At 40.7% G+C, this 22792-nt stretch overlaps 2 protein-coding genes across 6 annotated transcripts in view; one reads left to right on the forward strand and one right to left on the reverse strand.

Annotated features, from left to right (window-relative positions):
- LOC144282188 (X-linked retinitis pigmentosa GTPase regulator-interacting protein 1-like) overlaps positions 1-22792 on the forward strand; it is a 78553-nt gene that overhangs the window by 50556 nt on the left and 5205 nt on the right. The window contains exons 13-15 of one of the 5 annotated variants that reach the window (XR_013350521.1): positions 3005-3114; positions 20324-20425; positions 22550-22661. The gene's annotated coding sequence lies outside the window, so the exon portion shown is untranslated. Of the gene's footprint in view, positions 1-3004; positions 3115-7928; positions 8102-8207; positions 11107-20323; positions 20426-22549; positions 22662-22792 lie in introns of those variants that run through there. The other 4 variants (XR_013350520.1, XR_013350522.1, XR_013350523.1 and 1 more) reach the window with 4 other exon arrangements.
- Positions 1-22792, reverse strand: part of SUPT16H (SPT16 homolog, facilitates chromatin remodeling subunit) — a 42086-nt gene that overhangs the window by 11844 nt on the left and 7450 nt on the right. Inside the window, exons 2-19 of the mRNA XM_077845511.1 lie at positions 14398-14490; positions 12851-13021; positions 11490-11642; positions 10784-10930; positions 9734-9885; positions 8218-8390; positions 6025-6115; positions 4570-4643; positions 4321-4433; positions 3314-3379; positions 3102-3197; positions 2880-2995; positions 2635-2788; positions 2057-2184; positions 1426-1561; positions 1210-1336; positions 832-950; positions 35-160 (exon numbers count right to left, since the gene is read on the reverse strand). Of these exons, the coding sequence (XP_077701637.1) occupies positions 35-160; positions 832-950; positions 1210-1336; positions 1426-1561; positions 2057-2184; positions 2635-2788; positions 2880-2995; positions 3102-3197; positions 3314-3379; positions 4321-4433; positions 4570-4643; positions 6025-6115; positions 8218-8390; positions 9734-9885; positions 10784-10930; positions 11490-11642; positions 12851-13021; positions 14398-14490 (2235 nt within the window). The remainder of the gene's footprint in view (positions 1-34; positions 161-831; positions 951-1209; positions 1337-1425; positions 1562-2056; positions 2185-2634; positions 2789-2879; positions 2996-3101; positions 3198-3313; positions 3380-4320; positions 4434-4569; positions 4644-6024; positions 6116-8217; positions 8391-9733; positions 9886-10783; positions 10931-11489; positions 11643-12850; positions 13022-14397; positions 14491-22792) is intronic.

Here is a 22792-nt window from a genome sequence, read left to right on the forward strand (position 1 = left end):
ATACCCTGCAAATAAAATACGAAACCTCACAGACCTGCTCTGCATAGAGGTCATCTCGGTCATGCATGTGCTGATGTTTGCCCAAGTCCGTGGTGATCTCCCCCACTTCTGTGTAGAACTGCACGTCCGTGTGCCGCTTCTTCCCAAACATGATGGCATTCTGGGGGTGCAGAGCAGAGAGGAGAGAAGTCAGAAACCCCACAGGGGCAGGTAATGACAATAAACACCATGGAAACAACATCTATGCTGGAAACTGCATCCGTTATGTAAAGATGGTGAAACCATCCCTGGTATCATCACAAATAACGTGAGACTGTACGAACTTTAAAAGTACTATTTGTTAGGATGGACTTTAGAGATGATGCTGGCAATAAACTGCATCCAACGCCACATTTTTCTATTTCAGAAACAGGAATTTGGAGGAAACCTTAGGTTTCAGTGGTCATTAGATATCACACCAAAGGAAGATACACGCTTAGCACCTTCTAGATTTTAGACACTGTGGACTTCATAAACATGATCTTATTCGGTCCTCTTAATAATCTTCTGTAACAGGTACATCATGATTTTGTTTTGTTTTTTTATTTTTAAAATATTTTATTTATTCATGAGAGAGAGAGAGAGAGGCAGAGACACAGGCAGAGGAAGAAGCAGGCCCCATACAGGGAGCCTGACATGGACTTGATTCCGAGTCTCCAGGATCAGGCCCTGTGCCAAAGGCGGCGCTAAACTGCTGAGCCACCTGGGCTGCCCTCATCAGGATTTTAAAGGAAAGAGGGTGACAGGAAGATCTTGCCCAAGATCCGATAGCTAGTAAGCAGACAGGCCTACCTTGAGGTGAAAGTGCAAGACAATGATCATTTCTCCATCACACGGCTGGAACAAAGCATGCTTGATGTTATTGTACAGGATATCCACTTTGTCTCCTCGAACAGATGTGAAGCGGAAGCCTGAGGACAAAGGATTGACACTGCTAAGCATCAAGCAGCGTCATGAGGGGAGGCCAGAAGACACTGCTTTTCTGGCTGGTTTGAACAGGGTTTAGAGAAAATGCCAAAATCTATACAGCTTTCCTTTCCTTGTGCACATAGAGCAATGTAATAAGCACATTCCTCCCAGCGTTTCTCTAACATACTGTATTATCTGATAGGTCATTCCTACAAATGTGCCCCAGAGACAAAGCCCAGACCCATGAAAGATCATCCGTACCATTGACATGGGCCTCCAGTGAACCCTGCATCCTCTTTTGGGCAATGTTTGGGCGAATGTATAGATCTTTCAGTTTGGGATTACTCCGGTTGAGATTGATGACCAGGGAGTCTTGTTTCACAATGCCCTAAGAAGAATGAGAATGAATGTGAGCCCTCATGCAGCTTTGTGGTATCTCCCAAACCCACACACACCCTGTTGGGTGTCCAGGCTCACCTCCTTCTCCTTCTCTTCTGCTTCCCGGGTCTTATAACGCTTCTGTACTTCTTTTATAATTCTGAAAGCATTCTGGAGGTTCAAGGCTGGTACTGTCTGTTCTCCAGGTGCCTTCATATTTGAAGCTCGGTATGTACTGTTAGAAAGGGGAAGCCACAATTTATGTTACATCATCAGGCCAAGTAACTTGCACTCTTTACTCTATTTTTAACTGACTTAGTAGCTTTCAGGAGAAAAAGGTACCAGTGAATGGCGACACTGTCTGCAAAGCTGAAAAACATCTCTCTTCTCTCTTAAAGAGAGAATCTTATAAATGCCTAATCTATTGGGTGGAAAATCACACTTAGTTTTCACATCTGGCATAGCCAATTATTCCATCCCATCCCATGAAGGGAAGGACTCCAATGAGGCACACATTTCCTTATTTATGATTCTATTGCAAAATACATGTTATCAGTTTAACATATTTTCATGAGGACTCCAAACTGGGTTCCATCCTTAGAACAGTACACGGCTAGCAGGATGATCCTAAACAGGTGCCACTGAGGGAGGACACAGCACATGGATATGTTTCTGAGAGTACCATTCCAACCAGCAGGGATTTGGGGATGGTTGTTTTCCTGGAACTCACATTTCCTTGACAAAAGTGGCTTCTGGGTTAGGAAAGATGTTGCCCTCATTCCTGCCCAGAGCACTGCCTGGGCAATAGAAGTTGATTCGCAAGTAAGTATAATCTCCTTCCACGGACATGCTTATATTCTGCTCAAAGAAAAGAAAAGCATTAACAAAATAAACAGGTTTCTCTCCAAATAAAAGATTGGTAGTTATGGAGACACTAAAGATGAGAGTTAAAAGCTGGCTGATAACCCTAACCTGTAACCCTTGATCTAGATCGAATTGTCTGTAGCTTATTTTTTTTTTATATGACCAGAAGAACCAGACTTCTCAGAGTACCTGGAGCCACAAGTCCAACAACATTTTAAAAAATGCACAATGCAAATGGTGTTTCTAGAATAGATCACTGAACTTTCTAACAAAGTGAAAACTGGAAAGGAAGGAGAGTGAGGGCAGGAGGTAAGGAGAGGGGGACCCTGTAAAGTGAGAGGGGCAGAGTTGGCGAGAGCCGGTGCAGTGGGAGCAAGAATCTGCAGAGAGCACAATTCCCGGCTCGAGCAGTAGTCCAGCCGGAACCCGACGCAGCATTCATACCTTGATTGTGGCAATGTGAAAGGGGGTCGCGATACCAAACACGGGCATTATCACAGTTTCGTATTTCTTGTCAATATAGATCTTCATTTCCCGAATATGCGGCTCCTTAGGCATCAAAGATGGGTTTTTATAGGACACGTTAGATTTGCGAGCTCTGGAGTGGGAATAGAAACATTTTTTTTGAGAAATTTCTACCAATGACACACAAGTCCACAACAAACTTGTGGCCCGATGCCGACCCTTACTTCTGAATCTGTTGTTCTCCTTTCTGTTCGGTCAATCGCCTCTTCGCTTCCTCGTTGAGCTGAGCTGCCAGTTCCTTTTGATGCGCTCTTCGTTTCTCTTCTGCGGTCATCTCATTCTGGAGAAGGGCAAAGCCAAGTCAGCGAACTGCCATCCCTACAAAAGTGCTCCAGACGGACCACAGGACAGGCGGTCGTCACTGGAGACTGAAATAGTAAACTCACTCGTGTTCTTTCCGTAAGTAATGCTGCCCGAGAACCTCTCCCCAACAGGTCCTCGGCTTCATCTTTCTCTTCCTCCTCCTCCTCTTCATCCTCATTCTACAGAGGGAAAAAAGTCAGACTCAGAAATCCTGGTTTTAATCTGCTTAGCCCATATGATTTTAGCCTTTTCACAGTTCCAAACTTCCCACACCATTTATTTTTCTTTTTCCTACCTTCAGGAAAATCCCCACATTCTTCACTTTCTTCTTCACAGAAGTAAGAACAGTAGCTGGGCCATCCTGGAATAAAAACAAGAAGCCAGACATTTATAAGAGTATTTAAATGAGGCACTTTCACTTTCTAGCCTAGTACGTAGGGAGGCAATGCTTTGAAACTTCTAGGTACTAAAATCTTGGACAATGAATACATACAGATTTTATCCTCCCAACCTCATGAGGAACTAAAACTTGGGAGGCAACACTGAGATAACGACTAAGAATACAGGCTGGATTGGAGACCTGGCTTAATCACTTCGTAGTGCTGACATCTGGCTACTTACTGCTACTGTTCTGTGTCCCAGTTTCTTTATCTGAGGGTAGAGTATCTGCTTCGTAGAGTATTATAATTCATTGAATTACTGCATAAATGTCCTTACATAATAAGAATACAGAAGTATTTGCTTTAACATTTAGAATCAGTTCTAAGTGAAAAAAAAAAAAAAACCAGTTACAAAAGGCCACAAAGGCCTAGAACACGCATATCCTTAGAAAGTGGGTTGGTCATTGCCTAGATTTGGGGGGCTTGGGAGAAAAATGGGAAATGACAGCTAGCATATAGGGTTTCTTAAGTGATAAAAATGTTCTAAAATTAGATTGTGATGATGGCCGCAAAACTGTGATTATACTAAAAATCACTAAATTAGACACTTTCACAGTGGGTGAATCGTGTGGTATATACATAACTCCATAAAGCCATTATTAAAAAAAAAAAGCAAAAAAGAAGAATCAGTTCCCAATATTATCATTATCAAGGTTTAAGCCACAAGGTGGTGAACGGTTTGGTTTATTTCATTCCCCGTGCTTGGACGACCTCTATTCCTGGCTTTATTAGGTCACTGTCACAGACCTCTCCCTTCAGCCAGCATTTAGCAAACAGTTTCAAGATAAAAACCCCACAGCGTACAAAACATACTTCAAATGTCAGTTCACGTGCACTCCAATGCCGAAGCAGCAATACCCACCTCATCCACAAGCACTGTGTCACCAATGAAGAGAGCATAGGTTTTCTCTTCTGGTTTCTTCCCTTCCTTGTTAGTCAGATCTGAGAATCCCAAATTGATGCTGAAAACCATCCCTACAACAGCGAACAGGAATTAGTCTCTGACTGTGGGAGAATGGAGAACGGTAGATTTTACACAGAAAAGGGGGACATAAAGCTACAGAAAATTTTTCAAAAAAGGATTAACCTACTGCATGTCTGTAAAACTCACCTTTTTTCAGTTTGTACTGATTTTTACTATTAATTACTAAAGAGCCTTCACGGAATTCAATTCCCATTCCGAACCTAAAAAAGAAATGAAGAGAAACTGCGACAACAGGCTACAATCTCTCTCTTTTTTTGGCTACAATATCTCTAATGTGGGTCCCGTATGATGAATTCTATTTCAACTTTTGGGATAAGGCCGGCAAGTAAAGGTCTCTGCTCTTTAGTCAGTTAAGGAAAACAGGATTCCGGGATAGTCTCCGGACTAACAAGAAGTTGAAAAGACTCTCCTAAAATTAAGTACCTCGTGTTAACATTTCTTACATCAAGCCCCCATTTCAGCTTACTCACACAGAGTTGAATTTAATATTGTACCATGAAATCAAGTTAAGAGTCTTCCTATAAAAATTGTGGCAGACTGGGGCAGCCTGGGTGGCACAGTGCCTTAGTGCTGCCTTTGGCTCAGGGCCTGGTCCTGGAGTCCCGGGATCGAGTCCCATGTCGGGCTCCCTGCATGGAGCCTGCTTCTCCCTCTGTGTCTCTGCCTCTCTCTCTGTCTCTCGTGAATAAATAAAATCTTAAAAAAAAAAAAAAAAAAAAAACCGTGGCAGACTGTTAATGGGTACACTACCAAGCCTGTAATAAGCGGATCAAGCAGGGTGATTGTTAGCGGAATACTGATAACTAGGATTCATGAAGTCATCTGGGCCAAGACGTGGTACAGGTTGATAGACTTCCTCTTGTCCACGGGAGAAATCCAGAAAGAAACTATCCCAAACTACTTTCCATCTAAGGAAACTGTCCAGAGCCAGAGCCACTGTTCCCAAAATGTCTTTGGTTCTGTAAGATGTTCTTAAGTATTTGTGGGTGTTTAATGGTCAAATATATTTGAGAAATGTTGAATTAAATAAAAATGGAAAAAAAAGGTTAAGTAGTAAGACATTTCCGAGTATTTCGTTTTGTTTACAAAGTGAGCTGCGGTATTCTGGGAGGGGAAACCTAGTCCATAATGTGTCCCAACACAAGTAGTTTAAGCCTAGAACATCTATTAGGATCCACTATATTGGTCTGGAAAATCTACTCCCCATCCCTGGGAGCAGAAATGAAATCTCTCTTACATTCTCTGATAACACTGCATGCCTGGCATGTAAGTTCAGTATTTAGTAGTCCATACACAGGGCCCGGGAGGCTCAGTGGGTTGAGCATCTTTCCCTCAACTCAGGACACAGTCCCGGGGTCCCAAGACCGAGCCCCACATAAGGCTTCTTGCGCAGCAGGGAGCCTGCTTCTCCCCCTCCCTCCACCTGCTGCTCCCCCTGCTTGTGTTCAATAAATACAGAAAACCTTTAACAGAAATAAAAGCCCATACATGTTGGGCGAATCAATCTAGAATCAATCCAATTCAGCTTGACCACGCCAGTCATGAAAATGGTTTGAGTGACAGTACATCATCACATCTTACCCTAGATTTTTGGTAATTTTGTTCAGCAGCTCTGGCTTCTGCTTTTTAACCACGTCCATGACAGCATTATACACGTCACATATCTTCACACCTAATGACAAGACAGGAAGGAAAGAGAGTATCTTTCAGAAAAAATAAAACCAAATCAAATCTTTTTTTTTTTTTTTTAAAGATTTTATTTATTTCTTCATGAGAGACACAGAGAGAGGCAGAGACACAGGCAGAGGGAGAAGCAGGCTCCCTGCAGGGGAAGGACTTGATCCCGGGACCCCAGAATCATGCCCTGGGCCGATGGCAGCCACTCAATCGCTGAGCCACCCAAGCGTCCCAAACTAGCTCTTAGTCAACATTTTCTTACCTGTTCCCTAAAAGCAGAATTTCTCAAAGTGTGAAACAAGAAATTCAGCTGTGGGGCACCTGAGTGGCTCAGTGGAGTGAGCATCTGATTCTTGATTTCGGCTTAGTTCACGATCTTGGGGTCAGAGGATCAGGCCCCAGGTAGTGCTCCAATTCTCCTTGTCCGTCTCCCTCCCCACCTGCCCTTCCCACATGTGCACACATGTGCTCTTTCTAAAAATATATAAGTAAAAACTTTTAAAGATTTACTTGAGACAGAGAGAGAGAGAACACGCGTGCGTACACATGCAAGCAAGAGCACAGGGAGGGGAGAGAGAGGGAAAAGGTTAAGCACACTCCGGGCTGAATGCGGAGCCCAATGCAGGGATTGATCTTATGACCCTGAGATCATGACCTGAGCTGAAACCAAGAGGTGGACGCTTAAATGACTGCACCACCCAGGTGCCCCAAAATAAAAACCTTTAAAAAGAAAAAATACAGCTCCAGCAGTGGTAGGGCTTAGAAATTTGCATTTTTAATTTTTAAAATTTGTGTTTTTAAAAACAATTCACCTAGTCATTTAATTATACTGCTTGAGACACACTGACTCAGAACTATAGGACGCTAGGTAGTCTCAGTGAAATAATTTAAAATCTGAGAAGTGGTATGACATATGACAATAAAGTTATCATACATTTTGAGAAAAAGAAAGGTAGGACCTGAATGGGTAAATTACTAGTGAAAGGACTCTGGCCTTAATTTTTCATGATCTAGGATAGGAACAGACATGTCAAGTCAGAATAGTTTAGATATGGTGGCCTCAAAGGTCTATTTTTTTTTTTAATTTAGGATTTTACTTATTAATTCATGAGAGAGAGAGAGAGAGAGAGAGAGAGAGGCAGAGACAGGCAGAGGGAGAAGCAGGCTCCCTGCAGGGATCCTGACGTGGCACTCAATCCCGGGGACTCCAGGATCACACCCTGGGCTGAAGGCGGTGCTAAACCGCTGAGCTCCCTGTGGTACCTTCAAAGAGGTCTTTTTTTTTTTTTTTTTTTTTAATTTTTATTTATTTATGATAGTCACACACAGAGAGAGAGGCAGAGACCCCAGGCAGAGGGAGAAGCAGGCTCCATGCACCGGGAGCCCAACGTGGGATTCGATCCCGGGTCTCCAGGACCGCACTCTGGGGCCAAAGGCAGGCGCCAAACTGCTGTGCCACCCAGGGATCTCTCAAAGAGGTCTTAATCCTCACTAAGCTACCTGTGACTATCACTTCCAATAGGATTTCTCAAGATTGACTTGAGATCACGAGGAATGTTTCCCAGAAACAAAGGGAACATGGGTGGGCTTACAGACTGTAGTGGCTTAAAGGTATAACACATAAAGTCCCATTTAGCCAACTGGAAGTGTTGAGTTTCAAGACCAAAGAGGTGTGGTGTCAAGCACTTTGCCGCCTTTTGAGGTAGGTAATTGCCTGCTTGGCAAAATTGCTACCAGTTCTGCTCTTACACTATGTGATTCCTTGTATCCAGTTGATGCAGAATTAACCATACACATTCTATTGCCAGAGATCCCAGTTCTTATAACCTTCTAAAGAAAATTAGGCCATGGTATTTTATGAAGATCTGGACAAAGAGGCCTAACTAGTCACAGAAGTTTTTTGTAAACACCAATGTAAAACCACAGTTAACTATGCATGACTAAAAGATGACTGAAGAATGAAATGCTAGGATGATTCAAGGTTAGTAAAATCTGATTCTATTTTTAGTACAAGAGCCTCAGGGAAAGAAATGCACATAAACACTAGAAACATTTATGTTACATCATTTCCAAACCTTCTTTTCTAGGGCACCTCACCATGTCTTAATTCCTTCAGCAGTTCCTCTTGAAGTTGGAGCAAAAAGTTGTAATTTTCTTGGACTTCCTGAGAAGGGTCAACCATCAAAGTGCGAACAAGGTTGGAGCAGTAAGATTTGAAGCGAATACCCATGGCACAAGTGATGGCCCCAAAATGCATGTGATTTTTGTCACTAAAGACCAAAGGAAGAAAGCATTTCATTACACAAACCAGTAAAGTCCTTAGTATCACGGATATATGACATCTGTAATCACCACCTTTCCCTGCTCCATCCCAAAGCTGAAGCAGAAGGACCTAAACTCTTTTTTTTAAAATATATTTTTTAAAAATTTTTATTTATTTATGATAGTCACAGAGAGAGAGAGAGAGAGAGAGAGAGAGAGGGGCAGAGACACAGGCAGAGGGAGAAGCAGGCTCCATGCACCGGGAGCCCGACGTGGGACTCGATCCCGGGTCTCCAGGATCGCGCCCTGGGCCAAAGGCAGGCACCAAACCGCTGCGCCACCCAGGGATCCCCTAAACTCTTTTTCTAAATAACAAACCAGCTTATAAGGGAGTAAAGTTACGGACCAAATCTCATAGGATAAACATTTAGTGCAAAGCTGCTGTGGTATCTTAAGTAGACAAACAATATACTAAATTCTGTTCATTATGGTTTGGCAGTGCGGGGGTAAGTCATCACTTACCCACCCTACAAACTGTGGCATTCGTTATGCATTAGTCCCTTCAGCCTAACCAAGAAAAACAGCATTCTCTACAATATTTTTTAAAAATCAAAAGAATAAAATTATGGCATATCTAATAATATTTTAATGGGTTTTCTCAACACGTTTTACATTTTTTTCTTGGTATTTTTAATCATCTGGAAAAGCCAAATCAAATAAATGCTAAAGTAAGAAACCAGTACCAATGTGAAATAAAACAGAAATAAGCAGGGGCATCTGGCTGGCTCAGTCAGTAGAGCGGGCAACTCTTGATCTCTCGGTTGTGAGTTTGAGCCCCACACTGGGTGTAGAGATTAAAGACAAAATCTTAAAAAAAAAAAAAAAAAAAAGCATAGAATAATATAAGAAGATAATGGAGAAGGTAAACTAATGGTTATTGTATCTCTTCCCACTTTTCTGAATTACAGAATGAGTCCAAGAAAAAAAATACGCTAACAGTTGAAATGCTCTGGTTGTTGTTACATTTTGAAGTTCTTTTTTTCCCTAAGATTTTATTTTTTTTTAATTTTTAAAAAAATTTTTTATTTATTTATGATAGTCACACAGAGAGAGAGAGAGAGAGAGAGAGAGAGAGGCAGAGACATAGGCAGTCCCTAAGATTTTATTTGAGAGAGAGAGAGAGTGCAGAAGCATGGGGGGAGGGGCAAAGGGAGAAGCAGACTCCCTGCTGAGTAGGGAGCCTGATGAGGGACTCGATCCCAGGAGCCTGGGATCATGACCTGAGCCAAAGGCAGACACATAATCGACTGAGCCCCCCAGGTGCCCCATATTTTGAAGTTCTCATACTTACCTCACCACACTGAACTTGAGATTATAGTTGCCACCACTCTGAATGATAGGAGGGTAACACATTTCCACAGTAGAAGGGTCTGCCCCGGCCAGGTATTTTTTCTCTTCAATGGCCTTTTCCACAGACTCAGCCAGTTTGCTGTGTCGAACTTTCTGTAAGTATGCCCAGAAATAACACAATATTTATAATATTCATCAGACACTGGCAAAGGGTTTTGGACATTATTGTTTGAAGACAACATATATGGGATTCCTGGGTGGCTCAGGGGTTTAGCACCTGCCTTCAGCCCAGGGTGTGATCCTGGAGACCCGGGATCGAGTCTCACACTGGGCTCCCTGCAGGGAGCCTGCTTCTCCCTCTGCCTGTCTCTGCTTCTCTCTTTCTCTGTGTCTCTCATGAATAAATAAATAAAATCTTTAAAACAAACAAACAAAAAAGAAGACAACATATATCCTGATATCAGGATGTTATAAAAGTATTACGAAACAGTTTACATGTCAGATAATACAGTGGTATACCTGCAAAGCAGATTTTGAGCATGTGTGAAATTCACAACTACTCAAGGAATTGTCAAATAAAAATACTGAATAACCTCAAGAAACTACAGTGCAGGTTTATAGTTACTTTGAAAGACAACTGACGGGGCACTGGGTGGCTTAATCAGTTGAGTTTGGTCAACTCTTGGTTTTAGCTCAGGTCATGTCTCAGGTCATGAGATCAAGCCCTGCAACAGGCTCCCTGCTCAGCAGGGAAGTGGCTGGAAATTCTCTCTCTCTCTCTCTCTCTCTCTCTCTCTCTCTCTCGCGCGCGCGCGCTCTGCCCCTCCCCCAATGCAAGCAGGTACATGAGGGTGCTCTCTCTCTCTCTCAAATGAATCCAGACATCTAAAAAAACAACAAACAAAAGAAAGAGCTGGCACAATTATACACCACCAATGTATGTGTCAAATGCCTAATTTCAAAGGAAGCTGAACATGCACCAAAAAGCCCTGCATGGCAGGGACTGACTTCTGCTTCATTCCAACAGTGAAGACTTTCCCCTTCCATTTACCTCATCCGCATCAACTATTTCCATGACTCTTTCCTTGAAGAATTTGTTGAAGACCTCAGAGGTGATGCTGGCTGCTTTCTTCATTAGGTTCAGCTCCCCGTCCTCCTTTACAGCAATGGTATAGGCCACAACTGCACTGATATCTATCTGCAGTCAAAGCGGTAAGAGTTGCCAATGTGCCGGTACAGAACTGCTAAAGAATGCCTCTCTCCCAATTTGACTGTCATCAGTGAAGATACCTGGTTATTTAACATACTATTCATCAGTAGTTTATAGAATAGTGAAACACGATTTTCTTGGATTGAATAAACATTTTAAATAGCTCTGCACTGGGTCATGGTGTGTATTCTAACAGATATTAAACTAATGAATCATTGAAATGTAAACCTTCTTCTCTAGAGGATTTTGTATTATGAACAAGGAAGAGAGGCAGGACAGCAGGGAGAAAATATGTATATACACAGACACTTTCTGGATAAGAGATTTTTCTGTTTCCCCCTGAAATAGCAGAACTATCTTCCCAATGCCTCATCCCTGACTGAAAAGTCAAATTGGCTTACTGGCTCAGCCAAGCAGAATGAAAAATGGAAATGTGAAGGAATACACAGTTTCCCCCAAACAAATACTTTACACTATCTGTTATGGAAGCCTGCCACACTTTTGTCTTCTCAACTCTCAATTTGCTGGTTTCCCAGAGTATTCTTACTTTGTCAAAGCCCTCTTTGTTGAGGCAGTCATTCCAGTTCTTCATAAACTCTCCAGGGAATTTGTCTTTGCTGAACACTCCAATCTTCTTGCCATTCTTGCTTTCTTTAATGGCTTCAATCATTTTGTCAAAGCTGCTCTTATTGCTTTCATTCTATTGCCACAAAGAAAAAAAGGGGTTTGTTAATTAGTTTTAGAACTAGATATCTATGTTATACTAGTAACAGGAAGAGATGAATATTTGGAACCATAGAAAGAATAAATTCTCTCCTTATGCCCCATCTACTTCCTTGGAGTAGACTATAACACACTAAAAGTTAACACAAAATTTCTTTGGATATTTTTACATACTGAAGTGCCACATAAGTTGACCTACTATTCTTTTTCTTCAGGAACAGCTAAAACATTCATACAGGTGAACAATATTCTGAGAAAAAATATCAGACAGAAAGGACGACAGAAAGATCACATGTGGGGTGCCTGGGTGGCACAGTAGGTTAAGCGTCCGTCTCAGCTCAGGCCATGCTTTCTGGGTCATGAGACTGAGCCCCGTGTCAGGCTCTGCACTCAGCCTGGAGTCTGCTTAAGACTCTCCTCCCTCCCTGGTGCCAGCACACCTCCCTCCTCTGAATCTCCCTTACATTGCACATCCACACAACACACTCACATGCACTCTCCCTCAAATACATCTTAAAAAAAAAAATCACATGTGATAAAAACTGAAAATGAGGTAAAGCTCAGTTTTCTTAAGGATATTTAAAGTTGGGACTCCTGGGTGGCTCAGCAGTTGAGCGTATGTCTTCAGCTCAGGGCATGATCCTGTAGCTTTGGGATGGAGTCCCACATCGGGCTCCCTTTGGGAAGCCTGCTTCTCCTTCTGCCTACGTCTCTGTGTCTCTCATGAATAAATAAAATCTTAAAACAAAAAAAAAGATATTTAAAGTTATTTACTGTAGGGGCGCCTGGCTGGCTAGGGCAACAGAGCATATGACTCTTAATCTCAGGGGTTTGAGTTCCAGCCATATGTTAGAGGTAGAGACTACTTAAAAAAATTATAATAAAGTTATTCTGATGAAGGAACTAAGATGAAAACAAGTGGACAGTATTCTCAATAATGCACAGATAAAGTGAATGTTCAACAGACTATCACAGCCTGTATGTTTTGCTGCAGGACAGGGTTATTGAACTTTTTTTCTAACAAACACAACAAAGATGTGACAAATTACAACCACAGTCAGCTAAAATCATCCCCTGTATCCTTTTAAATTCCTAGAGGGCATTTCTGTTCATCACTTTTAAACATTCTTTCACATTTATGATACATTCTTTTTTTTTCTTTTTTGATACATTATTAGTTCTGACCTTTTCCCTTATCAGCAGTGTGATCGCAGGGGCTCCGTTAGCATTCTCATTGCCCTTAGTGTTGGCAATCTGTTTTAAAAACTCCACTTTCTTCTTGCTGGCCATAAAGATGATTTTGTCATCACAGAAGACCATGATAGTATCAGTTAGTTCATAACCAAAGAGCCATGTCTATAGGAGACAATAACGGTAACAGTATTTACAAATTAAAAAAAAAAGCAATATATACTTATTCAGAAATATTTATAAAATATCTGGAATGAACTTCAAAATAATGTAGATGTGGGGGCACATGGGAGGCTCAGTGGTTGAGCACCTGCCTTTGGCTTAGGGTGTGATCTCGAGGTCCTAGGATCAAGTCCCACATCAGGTTCCCTGCAGGGAGCCTGCTTCTCTCTCTACCTATGTCTCTGTCTCTGCCTCTCTCTCTCTCTCTCTCACTCGTGAATAAATAAATAAAATCTTAGGGGAAAAAATGTATATGTGGATACAAATAAAATGAAACTGGCTAAGAGCTGGCAATGGATAATGGGTACATGGGAGTTCAATATAGTCTTTTATCTACTTTGATGTTTGAAATATTCCATAATAAAGACCATCAATTCATCTGGATGTTTCATGTTTATAGGAACTATATGGTTTAGTAGGACAGAAATGCATAAAACCAGGGACAGTAGCACATCAGGCAATTGCACATTCTACCTACCCCAAAGACTACTAGTTGCCTACCAATTATTCATTTCTGCTTCCTCAGAAAGATGGGATTGTCAGCTGGGCACAGTTACTCAGCATTAAGACTATTTCTCCTCTTTGGTCACAGCTAAGTATGACCATTAAGTTCTGGCCAATATGTTATAAGTAGAAGTGGGACTTTAAGCAAGTTTCCTTATAAAGAGAAGAAAGTCTCCATTTTTTCCCGTTTTCCATTCTTTGTTTAGATTGTAGATGTAATGGCTAGAGCTCTAGCAAATTCTGCACCATGGGCTAGACTCTATTTTTAGCAGAGACCTCAAAAATGCTGCGCCCCTGAAGACTAACTGAGGCGCCTGGGTCACTCGGTTAGGCTAAATCATGATCTTGGGGTCCAGGGATCAGGCCATGCGTCCTGTCCCACACTCGGAGGGAAGTCTGCTTCTTTCTCCCTCTGCCCCTCCCCCCCACTCATGCCCAAGCTCTAATACAATTTTTAAAAATAGGAAACTATACAGACTTCTCTGTCCTTATGTTCTAAATCAGCACTCTCCAGTAAACTTTTATGTTCCTTTTTTTAGTTGAAATATAGTTGTTTCTTTTTATATAAGGATGTGTTTAAGTTTTTAAATCTTCCTTTTTTCTTTTTTTTGGTCCACTGAACTTTTAGTGAGAATGGAATACTCTCTACCTGCTCTAACATGGTAGCCAGTACCAAGTACTCGAGACTTGGGCTTGAGAAATTACATTTTTTTTTTGAGGAATTACAGTTTTAATGTGGCTAGTGACTACCACACTGAACAGTGCAGGTGATGATTCAATGACTCTCAGGGCTGAGACTGCCATAAACCTCTTACCTGTAAGGCAGTTGATTTGGCATAAACAATTTCTTCATCAACACCCACTGATACAACAATGGCATCAACGTTGGCATATTCATCTTCTCCTTTCTGAAAAGTAAAGAGTGGGTAATTTGGTCATTTTCTTTTTATCCTAGAAAAACTGGAATGCAGAGTTCAGTATTTACCCAGGGTATATATATATATTTTTTCCTAATAAAAATTCCAACTTTAAGGTACACGTTTCCTTGGCAGCCTCACAGTCATTAGTTACTCTATTTGTTAAACAGCTTTCCTGAGAGAGAATGCACACACAATTCATCCATTTAAAGTGTACAATTCAATGGTTTTAGTGTATTCAGAGTTATGTAACCACCACAATCTAATTTTAGAACATTTTCATCTCCCAAAATGAAACCCGTGAGCGATCACTCTACATCTCCTCCCAGCCATAGGCAACCATTAATCTAATTTGTCTCTACGGATTTGTCTATCTATTCTGGACATTTCATATAAATGGCCTTTGTCTGGCTTTTACTTAACATGCTTTCAAGGCTCACCCATGCTGTGGCATGTGTCAGTACTTTGTCCTCTCTGTCACTGAATAACAATCCACTGTATGGATCTACCACATTGTATCTATTCATCAACTGCTGGACATTTGGGTTGTTGCCATTTTTTGGCTACTATGAATGGTGCTATAAACACTCATGTAAGTTTTTGTGTAGACATACTTGAGTATATACCTAAGTGAAGAACTGCTAGGTCATATGTTTAATTTAATTCTATGTTTGACTTTTTGAAGATAACAATTTAACCAGACTGTTTTCCAAAGTGACTACATCATTTTATATTCTCAACAGCAAGCTATTAGGGTTCCAAATTCTCCATATTCTGACCAACACTTGACTTTTTTTATTAGAGCCATCCATTGGGTGTGATGTACTATCTCACTGTAGTTTTGATTTGCATTTCCCTGACCGCTAATGATGCCAAGCACCTTTTCACATGACTATAGGCTATCTGTATACCTTTAAGGGCCTATTCAGATCCTTTGCCCATTCTATAACTGAATTATTGCTTTATTAATTGTAAGAGTTCCTTTTATATTCCAGTTACAAGTCTCTTATCAGATAGGACTTGAAAATTTTTCACCTTTCAGTGGATTCTTTCACTTTCATAATGATGTTGTCCTAAGAAATAAAAATTGAGTCCAAATTATTTTCTTGTGCTTTCATCTCATACCTAAGAAGCCTTTGTCTAATCCAGAGACAAAGATTTACCTGTTATTTCTACAGCAGTTTAGTTTTAGCTCTAATATTTAGATCTAATTATTGATTTTGAGTTAGTTTTTGTGAATGGTGTACAGAAAGGTCCTAACTTCCTTTTTTTGAATAAGGATATCCAGTTTGAAAAGACCGTTCTTTCCTTTATTGAACTGTCCTGGGGGGCCTAGGTGGCTCAGCTGGTTTAAGTGTATGACTCTTGGTTTCAGCTTAGATCAGGATCTCAGGGTCATGAGATCAAGACCTGCCTCAGTCTCCGAGTTCAGCGGGGAGTTCTTTCTCTCTCCCTCTTCTCCCCTCACTTGCATGCACTTTCTCTCAAATAAACACATAAATCTAAATAAAACAAAAAACAAATGATACAAATGTAAAGGTTTATTTCTGGATTCTCAATTCTATTACATTATCTATGTGTCTACCTTTATACTAATAGCACGTCATTTTGGTTATTGGAGCTTTGTTATCAGTTTTGAAATTGAGAAGTAGGAGTCCTTCAACCATGAGCTACCCTTGAATAGCTCAATAAGATCACGACTGGTAATTATGGGCTAGAAGGTCACATCTTTAACTTCCCCCACAAAGTCGAGAAAAACACATACATAAGATTCTTCACCTGTCAAGGCTTCTGGTTGCCAGTAAGAATCCAAATATAATACCAATTGAGGTTTCTTTTTCCTTTTTAAGACTTTATTTATTCATGAGAGACACACAGAGAGAGAGATAGAGAGAGAGAGAAGCAGAGACACAGGCAGAGGGAGAAGCAGGGTCCACACAGGGAGCCTGATGCGGGACTCGATCCCTGGACTCCAGGATCACACCCTGGGCCGAAGGCAGGCGCTAAAACGCTGAGCCACCAAGGGATCCCCCCAATTGAGGTTTCTATTGAATTTCTCTACCACAACAAAATATATAACTAAGAAATTGCTATGTAGAAACCATGCATTTCCTTACTGATTGTCAGTGAGAAAATGTTTTCTTTCAAGTTGGTAAAGTTTTATAATTAGTTCTCAGTGATTATGCAAAAACAATGGTAGTTAAAAATGGCCAGTGCCTTTGCATGAATCAAGGCAGTGGCACCCAAGTAATTCTTTACTACTGCACTCTCATGGAAGGGGGGTGGGGGGGATGGATACGAGCAGCTTCTCTAAGAATGTCCTTGATGCAGCAAAAATGATTATAGTAAGAAATCCCAAACCTTGAGGATGTATTTTCAATATTCTGTGTAAAGAAATGGGAAGTATACACAAAGCACTTCTGTGTGCAAACTGAAGTATGATGGTTGTCTTAAGGAAAACTTTACAATCATTTGAATAACAAGTTGAAGAAGCCATTTAGGCCGACCTGGGTATCTAGCATACATTTACTTGAAAATGAAGTGAGTCTGTTACTTCAAGGAAAATGATGTCTTATGTAGTTGATAAAATTTAAGTTTTTAAGCAAAAATTAGAATTCTGAAATAACTGATTCACCACTGTGAACTTAGTTTCCCTGTTAGTGGTGATATTAACATACACGATTCTTTGATATCATATAATGGAATGTTTAACATTTAGAACATCTGCACAACTGAGAGAACCAATGCATGATATTACAAACTCATCCACAGGTAAAGGATCAAAGGTACAGTAACTGGAGTATAAAAAGTAGAAGGTTGTGGTTTCAAATTCCACATTACAACTAACTTTTAAAAGATTACCACTCTGGGGCACCTGGGTGGCTTAGTTGTTGTTGGGCATGTCTTTGGCTCAGGTCATGATCCTGGGATCCTGGGATTGAGCCCCAAGTGTCAGGCTCCTCACTCAGCAGGGGGTTGGCTTGAGGATTCCCTCTCCCTCTGCCTCCCTCCCTCTCCTTGCCTGTGCATGTGCATACTCTCTCTCAAGTAAATAAAATCTTTAAAAAATAAAACATTACCACTTCTCAAGTTTTAATGTATCAAAGAATAGTCATAATTATCTAAAAAGGTTATTAAAATATCCTCCCCGCTTCCAGCTTGATGTATGTGTGAGGCCAGATTTTCTCTGTATACTTGATGCAACCAATACAAAGAAAGGCTCTTTGGGGTCCTGCTATCAGAGCTTGAGAACCACTGTATTATAGGATTCCTATGACATAGCAGTAATAAAGTAATTTTGGCATTCAACATTCTGTCCTCTTCCGATTTTTGCTACATTTGCTTCAGTTTTTCAGTAAACATGGATTTTGTGGCAATACTAGTACCACTACACCTTGAATCTCCCCAAAATTTGCAATAGGCACTTGCCTATATTTAATGCTTACATGTTCTAGATACAAACCAACAGATCAACGGTCCACTGATCCCATTTTTTCCTACATATGCTCCAATTTTTCAGTAAACATGGATTTTGTGGCAATACTAGTACCGCTACCTTGAATCTCCAAAAATTAACAACAGGCACTTGCCTATATTTAATGCTTACACGTTCTAGATACAGATCAATATAATCTCCCCCCCCCCCGCCCCACTGGGATTACAGTATGTGTTTGCAAAAAATGCCACTGAAATTAATTAGAAAGTCCATTTTAGTATTTTTTGATACTTGAAGTCTTACTCCAGTCAAAAATTTTCAACAAGGAAAAAGGTATCAACACGTATAAGAATTCAAAATACATAGTGATACATTTCTTAAAAGTATACAAAGAGTATAATCATGTAACTTAATCACTAGTAACATGGGAAAATCATCCAAAGGGATCTCAGTCAGATTGAAAATATGGAGAGAGGGGGTGCCTGGGTGTCTCAGTTGGTTGAGCATCTGCCTTCAACTCAGGTCAAGATCCTGAGGTCCTGGGAGTGAGCCTAGTGGGGAGTTGGCTTCTCCCTCTGTCCCTCCTCCTGCCTGGGCTCCTGCATGTGCACACAGGTAAACTCATAACTCGCACTCTCTCTCTCTCTCTCCTTCCCTCAAATGGATAGAAGGAAGGAAGGAAGGAAGGGAGGGAAAAGAAAAGAGAATGAGGAAAAAAAGGCCCACATATTCAGTTTTTTCATGCAGATGCAGAAACAAACTCAACTATCCTATGGATTTTATTGTGTATAAAATGCCTAGTTTTCTAATGCCAATCACAAAGATGCGAGGGTGAATCCTAATTTCTCTTGGAACCCAGCGGCTCTGACCATTTCACAGAAAGTTCTTGATTGATTCTTCACAAGAACCAGTGGGCTCTAACCCAGGAAAGAAATGTATTTTTTTTTTAATTTATTTATGATAGTCACACACACACACACAGAGAGGCAGAGGGAGAAGCAGGCTCCATGAACTGGGAGCCCGATGTGGGATTCGATCCCGGGTCTCCAGGATCACACCCTGGGCCAAAGGCAGGCGCCAAACCGCTGCGCCACCCAGGGATCCCCCTTTTATTTTAATTAAAAAAAATTTTTTTTTTTTAATTTGAGAAATGTATTAACAGGAGAATTTTAGATATTTAAAGACCATGAATTTAGAAAAATATTTTCTTAAAATGTGATTCAGTGAAAAGGATTACAATAAAACCAAATATTTTGGACAGCAAAATCTGAGATGTCATTTTGTATTTTCAAACCACATGAGTACAAACACCTTGTACAGATCACAACTGAAACTATGGAAGATTTTTAGTTATTTGTTTATAAAACTTGCCTAAGTTACCTGAAGTAACGTAATATATAATAATGTAAAATATTTCTATTACGTGTTATATATAAAATATATTTTCAGATTAAATTATGTTGGGCTTTGTTTTTTTTTATTTTTTATTTTTTTAAAGATTTTATTTATTTATTCATAGAGACACACACACACAGAGAGGCAGAGACACAGGCAGAGGGAGAAGCAGGCTCCACGCAGAGAGCACGAAGTGGGACTCATCCAAGGGTCTCCAGGATCACACCCTGGGCTGCAGGCGGCGCTAAACCGCTGCGCCACCGGGGCTGCCGGGGCTTTGTTTTAAAATATAAGAGTGGAGTGAACTGGTTGAATAAAGGAAAAAGAAAAATACTACAAGGCCACCAGCACCTTGTCCCAGGGCCAGCCCACCCCCAACGCCCAGCGCCAGCCTGGCTCCTGGAGGGAGCTGGGGCTCACCTCTGTGCTGCTTAAATGGCCCCAGATCCCCACATGCTCTCTTCTGCTTGGGCTGATCTGCAGAACTCAGACGCGAGCCTGTCAAATCTGGACTTGTGAGCTCAGTGCCCCCTTCCTAGATGGGCCATCTGCAGCAGTGGCCCCTGCTGTGCAGATTTTCAACGTTCACCAAACTCTTTCTGTCTCCAAATTCTGCCGCCTTCCAGTCTGTTTGGTCCACCTGACATCCAAGTCTTGCTGAAATGGGTGTTTCAGAGGGAATAACAGTATTTACTGAGCAGCCCCCCTTTTTACGTTCCTTGCGTTTATTATTTGTAATCCTCACGATACAACCTGATGTACACTACGCATCACCACATTCAAAACCCCAGTCCCGACCCAGCACAGTAGAACTCCCACACAAAGGATGGAAGCAGTCCTCACACTCATGATCATTTAGACTTTTTAAAAAGTGCTGAAAGCCTAATTAAAATACAGATATTAAATGTAAAATACATACTTCCCATTAGCATACAGTTCTTACAGAGTATCAGATAAAAGTTTTACTTTTCCTACCATCTCTCTCTTTTTCAGTTAACAAATCAGATGAGGATTTCATTAGGATCCTAAAGATAAAAACGAATCCCTTGGAAGGTTTCTGATTTTTACCTATGAGTCTTTTGACAAACTTTTCAGGTAAGATGTTAGCATTGGTGACTTCTTAAAATTAACAGAAATTTCTTCAGCAACTGCAAGCAATATGTATCAAGGTCTGTCTTCTGTATTTAGAGAGGCACCAATGTCTCCTGGTAAGGGGTCACTCTGTAAACAGACTGCCTGGGTTTGAATCGTTGATCTCACCACTCACTGTGATTTAACATTGATATGCTCCACTCTCTTCAATCATAAACAATGCTGCAAGAATTAAATGAGCTAATGTATATAAAGGGCTCTGAACAGTGTGTAGCTCACAGTAATTACTATGTATTTGTCATCATTATTATTACAGACCAAAAGGCTATTTGTTAAAAATTCACTACATACCACACCACTACAGTTACTGGTGTCAAAGATTAGCTGTTGATTGCATTATTGGCACAGAATATGTACAGTACAACAGACTTTCTGAAAGTGTGTGTACAACCCATATAGGAGATGATTTTAGATGATCCAGATGTGGCTCTAAATATTCAATTACAGAGCAAAAAAAGTTAGATTTTTCTTTTTAAATCCACTCGATCATATCAAGACTATCTGTTGAAAAAGATATTTACAAATGACATATCTGATATAGGTAGGGTTAGTATCCAAACTCAACACATAAAAAATAATCTAATTAAAAATGGCAGAAGACATGAACTGACATTTCTCTAAAGGAGACATACAGATGGGCACCAGACATATAAAAAGATGCTCAGGGATCCCTGGGTGGCGCAGCGGTTTAGTGCCTGCCTTTGGCCCAGGGCGCGATCCTGGAGACCTGGGATCGAATCCCACGTCGGGCTTCCGGTGCATGGAGCCTGCTTCTCCCTCTGCCTATGTCTCTGCCTCTCTCTCTCTCTCTGTGACTACCATAAATAAATTAAAAAATAAAAAAATAAAAGGAAGAGAAGTGTTTAAAAAAAAAAAAAAAAGATGCTCAACATCACTGATCATCATGGAAATGCAAACCGAAATCATGAGATACCACCTCACACCTGTCAGAATGACTAAAATAAAAAATACAAGAAACAAGTGTTGGCGGATGTGGAGAAAAAGGAACACTTGTACACTACTGGTGGGGATGCAAACTGGTGCAGCCACTGTGGACAACAGTAGGGAGTTCCTCAAAAAGTTAAAAGCAGAAATATCCTACGATCAGTCATCATGCTACTGGGTTTTTAACCCCCCAAAATATGAAAACACCATTTGAAAGGATATATGTACCCCTATGTTTATTGCAGCATTATTTACAATAACCAAATTAGGGAAGCCACCAAGGGTCCATAGATAGATGAATGAATAAAGAAGATGCAGGAGATATATATACATACACAGCTATGAAAAAGAATGAAATCTTACCATTTGCAATGACATGGACAGAGCTAGATAATATAATGCTAAGTGAAATAAGTCAGAGAAAGACAAATACCACATGATTTCACTCCAATGTGGAATGTAAGAAACAAAACAAACAAGTAAAGGAAAAAAGAGACAAACACAGATACAGATTCTTAACTATAGAGGTCACCAGAAGGGATGTGGGTGGGTGGGTGGGGTTTGGTAAAACAAGTGATGGGATGAAGAGTACACTTATGAAGAAAATGGAGTAACACAGAATTGCTGAATCACTATACTGTACACCTGAAATTACTGAATCACTATACTGTACACCTGAAATTAATATAACACTGTATGTTAACTATACTGGAATTAAAATAAAAACATAAATAGAATTTTAAAGAAGATTGTATATGTTTAATGCTAGTCCTTAACACTTGCTACAATTTAATAACGCTGCTATGATTACATTATCTTTTTATTTTTTATTTATTTTTATTTTTTAAAAGATTTTATTTATTTATTCATGATAGTCACACAGAGAGAGACAGAGAGGCAGAGACACAGGCAGAGGGAGAAGCAGGCTCCATGCAGGGAGCCCGACGTGGGATTCAACCCCGGGTCTCCAGGATCACGCTCCGGGCCAAAGGCAGGCGCCAAACCACTGCGCCACCTAGGGATCCCTATCTTTATTTTTTTTAACAGCTACTTTTTATTTTTGGAGAGTGACACAATTTTCCATTCATAGTGATGTAAAGTATCATTTCTGAATATATTTAGGTTTAAAGAGTTCAACAGTTTTTTGGAAGATGAAGAGGACAAAGAGTGGGAAAATGACTAAGCAGAGCTGTGGTAGTTACACCCCAAGAATGCCTGACAAGCATTCTCACTGGTAAGGTATCAGTAGATATGCATACCTCAAACACTGAACTTAGGAGGCACCAAGTAGCACGGAAAGGGAATGGGGTACACATTGTACTTGAAGGAGTTCGGGACTAAAAACAAGAGGTCTGGTCAGTAAGC

This window comes from Canis aureus, chromosome 13 (assembly GCF_053574225.1).
Source record: "Canis aureus isolate CA01 chromosome 13, VMU_Caureus_v.1.0, whole genome shotgun sequence".
Lineage (NCBI taxonomy): Eukaryota > Metazoa > Chordata > Mammalia > Carnivora > Canidae > Canis > Canis aureus.